This window comes from Rutidosis leptorrhynchoides, chromosome 11, assembly GCF_046630445.1.
Source record: "Rutidosis leptorrhynchoides isolate AG116_Rl617_1_P2 chromosome 11, CSIRO_AGI_Rlap_v1, whole genome shotgun sequence".
NCBI lineage: Eukaryota > Viridiplantae > Streptophyta > Magnoliopsida > Asterales > Asteraceae > Rutidosis > Rutidosis leptorrhynchoides.
The window spans coordinates 28,983,862-28,993,484 of NC_092343.1; the positions used below are offsets into that span (position 1 = coordinate 28,983,862).

Below are 9,623 nucleotides of genomic sequence, written 5' to 3' on the forward strand. Positions count from 1 at the left end.
ACGAGGTTGTGTGAGTTCATAGGTTTATCATAAATCAATAGTTCAGTATAGCATTAGACCACAAGATTTCAGTTTAAAGTTGATTGATACCAAATATATCAATCGAAAGAGTTGCTGTTTGTAATATCGCTACTAGACAAAAGTTACCCCGTGACACTTGTTATTCATGTCGTTGAATCATTATTATTAGTCAAAGACCAACAGTCAACTAACTAGAGACGTCACTCTCAGTAGCGCTACTCACAATAACTAAGGTTGCATCTTATACCTCAGCAATTAACGATATTACGGTGGGGATTTAGCATGACAAAGCACGTATATAGCATAAAAGTTTGAGTACTTGTGTCTAAACGTAAAACATTTATAAAAGTTGCGCATGTATTCTCAGCCTAAAAATATAGATAAAAAGGGGGGAAATTCGCCCAAATACACTTTTTATAAAACATTTCTTCCAAAATACACTTTCGGGAAAAAAATTGTCTATTTACACCATTAAGTCGACCACCCATTGGGTCGACTACCCCTATACCCGGTCGACCATTATAGTTTTCAAGGTAGTCGACCAACATGCTTCATTGATGTTCGTCGACTACTTCAATGATGTGGTCGACTGCAAGGTCGACCGACTTGTTAGCCATAAGTGGGTCGACTAACCCTATTCAACCATCCTAGCATTGTAGGCGACCGATTAGTGGGTCGACTAAGCATAACTCATACTTCTATTGGATAAGATATATCAGATAAGATTTTTCATGAGTCCCAATGTAGTCTGCCATCCAATTTAGTGAAATAAACTTTAATTTGAACAACAAATATTATATATTATCTCATACTACATTTATTGATTACACAACAAATAACACAAGTTACAGACACAACACATACACGACAGTTAAACGGCTAGAAAACATACGAACACACATACCTATCATTCATGGCAGTTAAACACATTTAAAACACAAAGAAGAAGCTAATCATCACTCAAATTGTAAGTGGAGCCAAATTGTGTTGAGCATGAGTCTTCTCGTTTTCCTTTACCCTTGCCCTTTACCAACCCCTTCGGCTTTGCCTTTGTTTTTGAGTTACACTTGGACTTTTTTTTACCTTCAGAAAGATCATAATGTGCGGTGCAAGTTGATCTAGTATGTCCATATTCCAAGCAACGACTGCATTTTCTTTTAGATTTGAAATTGTCTTTGTCCTCTCCTTGGGACGGTATACGAGCAGTACTCTTCGGTCTACCCGATTGTCGCTTTGTAACCAATGGCGGTAGGACGGTTTGTAGGTGTCCTGGATCTATCCATTCAGAAATATGATCTAGCGGGTTAATATCTTCCATGTATGCCAACTTGTACGTTTCAGTGTGGAAATACTTCTGAACGTGTGTAGTAACGTTACGTAGGACAAAATACCTTGCTACTGCCATTACATGTCCACAGGGTATACCGAAAAACTGCCATTGTTTACATGTGAAAGTTTTATCTTGTAGATTGACTTTACCGCCTTTTTTCATATCCAATACCTCAAACTTAACTTGTGATATCGGTTTGACAGTCCAACTAATAGACTTACGATTTCTTTTACCAAGCTTAAGCTCTGCATATGGTGTGACAGGGGTTGTTAAACCATCGGCAGTGTTTCGGTGTTCCCAAAACCATTGTTGAACTGAAGCTCTAAAGAATTCAAGAAGCATTGTAATCGGGAGTTTCCTCGCATGAACTGACAGTGCGTTCATTGAATCTGCACTATTAGAAGTTAGGTAAGCATACCTAACACGATCTGCATGATGTCTAGACCATCTATTGAACCTAACAGTAGTGAGTGTACGTGTACTGTCTGGGATACGTCGTGCTAGTATACCATAGTGGTGATCAAAATCAGATTTTCTATACGCTTTGCACATTTTCCAGTAGTGCCACTCGTAACTTTTAACCCTTTTAGACACACTTTTGAGGTTTCCCAACAAATGTCTTGCACATAGTGCATGAAATACTTCTGGAAATACGTTTGATATGCCAGCAGCTATTGCAAGTGCCCTGTCAGATATAATGGTAAGATTAACAATACAACACCTCGAAGACTGTAGAGAGTCTCTTAGATTACCAAAAAACCATGTCCAATGATCGGTGGTCTCTCCTGCTCCAATACCGTAGGCTAATGGAAGGATTCCATTGTTAGCATCCATAGCGACAGCAATCAAGTTAGTCCCCAAGTAACGACTTTTTAAATGAGCCCCATCGACTATGATTACTGGTCATGCATAGTTAACAAACGAACGTGTCTGCATATTAAAGTATTGAAACATTATTTTTAAATACGAGTTGAATTAATAAGTAAATAAAGAAAGCATTAAACATACCGCTGCACCAATGGACATGTAACTCATAACAAATCTGCCTTTGTTGTCCGTTCGAATGTTGGTTACACTACCTGGGTTAGACAATCTAAGATTATATAGATAATTAGGTAGTATTTGAAAGGAATCTTCAAGACTACCCCTCAACATCTCAATTGCGTAACATTTGGCTTTCCATGCTTGGTGGTATGATAGACTTATTTTAAATCGCGCCGACATATCAGTCCTTATATCATTCGGTCGATAGATACGACCTTCTTGTTTCATCACCTCTTTCAGTATATTACCTAGGACCTTCTTGGTGGCATGCTTATTGTTCGGAAGAATTTGGGTATTTGAGCACGTGTGTAGATCATTCAACTTCCGTACTTGAAAGTTGTTGCTATCTTGTATACACCTAGCAGTAATTTGCCATGAACAATTTGGTGATATGCATGTAGCTGTATACCTTGACTTGTCTGAGTACTTTGGTTTTATCTGGAACCCTTCAGTAACACACTTTGTACGTAATTGCATAAGAAAATCTTCCTTGTTTTCGAAAGTCTGATTCAATTTAACTAGATCTGAGGTTTCATATATTGTCATTGATCTAGGTTTCATTTCGGGTTGGGTGTTCGACAGTAACGGTGGCATGTTCCAAAATATATCATCTGGTTAGGGATTATGCTTAATTGGCTGGTCATAAGTTTGTGTTTGGTCGACGTATTCATCTTCGTATTCATCATCACTATCAGGAACATCATCCCCATCAACTATGTAGTTAGAAAAAGGGTGTTTTGTTGGTTTGATTGGATTCACATTTTCCATATCATCATGCTCAGATCCGCTTTGATCAGATGTAGGTAGGTCAACCATGTAATGATCTTCGTTACCTTCAAACGGTGGTTGTTTATCATTCAACAAATTGGTGTATTGTATTTGTTGGTTGATTTCATCTGTGGTTTGAGTTTGTAAGTTGATATGATTTACAGATTGATTTTGTAGGTTCGAATTATTTGTGTATGAATGTGGTTGGTTGTTCTGATCAGTGTATGGGTGGTGTAGGTTGAACTGATTGTTACTTTGGTGTTCTAGGTCGTACTGATTGATGGTTGACTGTTGTAGGTTGAACTGATTGATGGATGACTGTTGTCGGTTGAACTCATTATTGTATGGATGATGTAGGTTGAACTGTTGATTGGGTTGCTGAGGTAGATTGAACTGATTATTGGATGGATGATTAAGGTTGTACTGATTATTGTAAGGATTTTGTAGGTTGAACTGATAATTGGTCGGATGTTGTAGGTTTAACCGATTATTGTATTGTTGTTGTAGGTTGAACTGATCATTAGGATTAGTAAGGTTTCGACCTAAAACATGCATTGAATTCATAATATCTTCTAGATATATGTGAACGGGTTGATTTGAGATGGCGAAATTCATAAAATCATTAAAATCATCTTCATCATCAGTGATATCCAAGACACAGTTATCGACAACATATTTCATAGATATAACTAAATCTTTTGAAACACCGATTTTTTTAACACATATTTTAACAAAAGCGTACGATTTAAGGGTTTGTTTAGCGCGATTGTAAGTTTCAAAGGTACTCTGGGACAATTAAGTGGCATATAAACTATATGATTATTGACATGTTCAAAATAACCTCCTGAACAAATATATATCTTTAACTTACTCATCACTAAATATGTAAAGACATATAAAAGTAGGGATTACTCACCAATAAGTGATGACCTCAAACTGCGCAAAGAGTTAACTTCAACTACTAAGTTGCTGTGAATATGAATCTGGTGTGTTTGAATATCGATCAAGTATGGTGTTTATTAAATATGGGAATTACTTATGGGATCCCATTACTTATAAAGTACAAATGGATAACAGGAATAAAAGGATCTACGTTATCCAATTAAATTCATGAAAGGTGGATTTCCTATTCGTAGCTAATAAGTATAAGAAATGTTATCTAAATGTGGGACCTAGGTTGCCTTTTTAATCATGAAAGTCCACTGTGGTCGACTACTTCATATATGGTGGTCGACTATGTCATTTTTATTAAGTGGTCGACCCACAGCAGGGTCGACCACAGTGTATTTAAGCAGGGGTCGACCACATTTTCCACTGTGGTCGACTACTTCATATACGGTGGTCGACTATGTCATTTTTATTAAGTGGTCGACCAACATCAGGGTCGACCACATTTTACACCAGTGGTCGACCAGTCATTTGGTGACTGTCAAAAGATTACAGTGGAGCATGTTCAACCTGCTGACCTAATATGCCAACACAAACATTAGAGCTACCTTTTACAGTGGAGCCTGTTCAAAATACAATACCAACACAAACATTAGATCTACCTTTTACGTATTTCGATTCGAGATCTAAAGAATGCCTTCCCCATCTTATGTCTGTATTCTAATGCAACCTTCGCAGTATCTTTCTCGAAAGGGTAGGTTAGCTGGCAAAACACACGCTCCATGTTTATGCAAACCCATACACCACAGTCACCGTAATATCCTGACTGCTGAGGTGAGTCGATATACGTAAATGTAGATGGCATCGAGACGTGTGGTGGAGGAGTGTAGTTAATTGCCCTCAAAAACTCTGGCAGACACTTACCTGAAATTTCCCGTTCTTATTGATTAAAAACGTTCCATATTAATTGATTTCGTTGCGAGGTTTTGACCTCTATATGAGACGTTTTTCAAAGACTGCATTCATTTTTAAAACAAACCATAACCTTTATTTCATAGATAAAGTTTTAAAAAGCTTTACGTAGATTATCAAATAATGATAATCTAAAATATCCTGTTTACACACGACCATTACATAATGGTTTACAATACAAATATGTTACATCGAAATCAGTTTCTTGAATGCAGTTTTTACACAATATCATACAAACATGGACTCAAAATCTTGTCCTTATTTTAGTATGCAACAGCGGAAGCTCTTAATATTCACCTGAGAATAAACATGCTTTAAACGTCAACAAAAATGTTGGTGAGTTATAGGTTTAACCTATATATATATCAAATCGTAACAATAAACCACAAGATTTCATATTTCAATACACATCCCATACATAGAGACAAAAATCATTCATATGGTGAACACCTGGTAACCGACATTAACAAGATGCATATATAAGAATATCCCCATCATTCCGGGACACCCTTCGGATATGATATAAATTTCGAAGTACTAAAGCATCCGGTACTTTGGATGGGGTTTGTTAGGCCCAATAGATCTATCTTTAGGATTCGCGTCAATTAGGGTGTTTGTTCCCTAATTCTTAGATTACCAGACTTAATAAAAAGGGGCATATTCGATTTCGATAATTCAACCATAGAATGTAGTTTCACGTACTTGTGTCTATTTTGTAAATCATTTATAAAACCTGCATGTATTCTCATCCCAAAAATATTAGATTTTAAAAGTGGGACTATAACTCACTTTCACAGATTTTTACTTCGTCAGGAAGTAAGACTTGGCCACTGTTGATTCACGAACCTATAACAATATATACATATATATTAAAGTATGTTCAAAATATATTTACAACACTTTTAATATATTTTGATGTTTTAAGTTTATTAAGTCAGCTGTCCTCGTTAGTAACCTACAACTAGTTGTCCACAGTAAGATGTACAGAAATAAATCGATAAATATTATCTTGAATCAATCCACGACCCAGTGTATACGTATCTCATTATTGATCACAACTCAAACTATATATATTTTGGAATCAACCTCAACCCTGTATAGCTAACTCCAACATTCACATATAGAGTGTCTATGGTTGTTCCGAAATATATATAGATGTGTCGACATGATAGGTCGAAACATTGTATATGTGTCTATGGTATCTCAAGATTACATAATATACAATACAAGTTGATTAAGTTATGGTTGGAATAGATTTGTTACCAATTTTCACGTAGCTAAAATGAGAAAAATTATCCAATCTTGTTTTACCCATAACTTCTTCATTTTAAATCCGTTTTGAGTGAATCAAATTGCTATGGTTTCATATTGAACTCTATTTTATGAATCTAAACAGAAAAATTATAGGTTTATAGTCGGAAAAATAAGTTACAAGTCGTTTTTGTAAAGGTAGTCATTTCAGTCGAAAGAACGACGTCTAGATGACCATTTTAGAAAACATACTTCCACTTTGAGTTTAACCATAATTTTTGGATATAGTTTCATGTTCATAATAAAAATTATTTTCTCAGAATAACAACTTTTAAATCAAAGTTTATCATAGTTTTTAATTTACTAACCCAAAACAGCCCGCGGTGTTACTACGACGGCGTAAATCCGGTTTTACAGTGTTTTTCGTGTTTCCGGGTTTTAAATCATTAAGTTAGCATATCATATAGATATAGAACATGTGTTTAGTTAATTTTAAAAGTCAAGTTAGAAGGATTAACTTTTGTTTGCGAACAAGTTTAGAATTAACTAAACTATGTTCTAGTGATTACGAGTTTAAACCTTCGAATAAGATAGTTTTATATATATGAATCGAATGATGTTATGAACATCATTACTACCTCAAGTTTAGTAGGTAAACCTACTAGAAGTGACAAGAAATGATCTAGCTTCAAAGGATCTTGGATGGATTGAAAGTTCTTGAAGTAGGATCATGACACAAAAACAAGTTCAAGTAAGATTTTTACTCGAATTAAGATAGTTTATAGTTATAGAAATTGAATCAAAGTTTGAATATGAATATTACCTTGAATAAGAAAGATAACCTACTGTATATAACAAAGGTTTCTTGATCTTAGATGATTACTTGGAATGGATTAGAAAGCTTGGAAGTAAATTAGTAAACTTGAAGGGATTTTTGAAGTGTTCTTGAAGTGTTCTTCCTATGATGATTATAGCTTGATTCTTGAAGTGATTTTTGATGAAGATGATGATTAACTACTGGAAAAATACGTTCATAATAGTGTGTGTGTGTTGAGAGAGAATTAGAAAGAGAATTGGAAGTGAAATGGAGTGAATGATGAGTGGTAATTGGTGAGTGGTGAGTGGGGTTAAAAGGAGTTCTAGTTAGTTGACTAGCTCATGGTAGAAGTTAAAATTGATTGGTCATACATGACATAATCAAGAGTAGAATCCCATGCTAGTTCCTATTGGTATATACCCATAGTAAGTACGTTTTGAAGCTGTGTATAATACGGGTAAGAATACGACTAGAATTCTTGATGAAAGAAAAGAATGAGAAAGTAACTGTAACCATTTTCGTTAAGTATGAGTGTTTTGATATATGTCTTGAAGTCTTCCAAAAGTATTTTAATACATCTAAATACAATACATGTATATACATTTTAACTGAGTCGTTAAGTCATCGTTAGTCGTTACATGTAAGTGTTGTTTTGAAACCTTTAAGTTAACGATCTCAATTAATGTTGTTAACCCATTGTTTATTATATCTAATGAGATGTTAAATTATTATATTATCATGATATTATGATATATTAATATATCTTAATATGTAACAACCCGACTTCGTTATACCAAAAATACGACAAAAAAAAAAAAAAATTATTATTTATTCAGCAAGTGGCGCGGCGCGCCATAATGGCCGCGCGGCGCGCCAAAACAGTCTGTCCGAAAATGTTTTAAATGCGAAAAAGATAGACCTCTTCCCGACATATTTAGACCAAACGCTTTTCACCACACATTCATATGTATAAAACTAACACGAACCAATCATTAAACGAGTTTTTACAAAATGGGGCCCACATTGGCCGTTTTACGACTTTCGTACAAAATACAAGTTTCTATCCCAATTTACATTTAGACGAGTTAGGACTCTAAAACCCAACCCGATACCAAGAGCATAATCGCGGGGACTACCAAATCCCCAATCCGCGTCCGCATATCCGAAAGCTACCCCCATCGAGCCCAAGCGCTCCTACGCAACTAGTCTATCAACTAGCTAGCTTCACAACAATTCCTGTAAAAAGGTAAACTACGAGAGGGGTAAGCTTAACGCTTAGTGAATGCAATAATTATACATACACATATATAATCTACTTACTTGCATCACTTACACAACCTCATACGTGGGATCAATAATTCGACAATCATGCAACAATAATATGCATATACCAATATCCACATTCCACAAGTAGCTAATAATACAATAGCATACGATTCATAATTAAATACTTCAATACATAATTCACATAACCTTGGTTAACCAATTCGAACAAGGGAAACGGTACTTACAAGACCGTTGGAGTTCATAACATCCACTAGTGTTACTTACACACCGCGTAATCACTAGTCCCCCGGGTGATGTCTTGAACACCGCGACTAACACACCCTTACGACAATGTGGCGTCTTAAACACCGCGACGAATCCACACTTCATTCAAAACAATGAGTGGTGTCTTAAACACCGCGACAATTCCACTCCCATGACACTGTGGTGTCTTAAACACCGCGACAATACCACACGTCAATCATACAATGAGTAGTGTCTTAAACACCGCGACAATACTACTCGTCAATCATACCATGAGTAGTGTCTTAAGCACCGCGACAATACTACTCGTTACCTAGAATGTGGTGTCTTAAACACCGCGACAATACCACATTCATGCAACACAAATAAATACATTATATACACATACGCATAATTATTCCACTCACCTTGACACAAGGATGATGATTATGCACTTCCGAACTTCAAAGCAATGTACCTAATACATTAAGTACACTTTCAATACACGAACTAGTGGAACTAGCCACATTACTTACACTTGAGCATTTGATGACCCAATTTGTATTAAATAACTCGACTACACAAAAACCGTCCTAAATTGGCCAAGACACATGTCAAATCACCAAAGCTAGTGATTTAAAGTCTACTAACTTAGATCAACACAACTTAGGGTAATTCATACCCATTTCACCCAAACTAGGTCAACATTACTATTTTGACCCATTTCAACGCTTAAACTTACAAACTTGGTCAACTTAACCCATTTACAATTCTTTCAACATTCAATAAGTGTTTAGTGCTTAACGACACAATTAACACTTGCAAATCTCATTTCATTTGACCAAAACTAGTGTCATTACCAACTTTGACCCATCAAAGTTAACCCATTTTGACATAAGTCCCAAAAACATCTTTAATCACTAACGGCTAGTGATTTACTTTCCAAAATACTAATTAACACTTTAATCAAGCTTTTAAATACTCGGTTCATCAATTCTTGACCTCATAACTTAGTTTGACACC

The 9,623-nt window shown here is 35.6% G+C and overlaps 1 protein-coding gene across 1 annotated transcript; it reads right to left on the bottom strand.

Annotated features, from left to right (window-relative positions):
* Nucleotides 1-970: 970 nt before the first annotated feature.
* On the bottom strand, nucleotides 971-2,941 carry LOC139874419 (uncharacterized). Its single transcript, XM_071861853.1, has 2 exons — nucleotides 2,431-2,941; nucleotides 971-2,250 (listed from the first exon to the last, which is right to left on the bottom strand). The coding sequence occupies exons 1-2, from the start codon at nucleotides 2,939-2,941 to the stop codon at nucleotides 971-973; spliced, it is 1,791 nt and encodes a 596-aa protein (XP_071717954.1).
* Nucleotides 2,942-9,623: the final 6,682 nt, after the last annotated feature.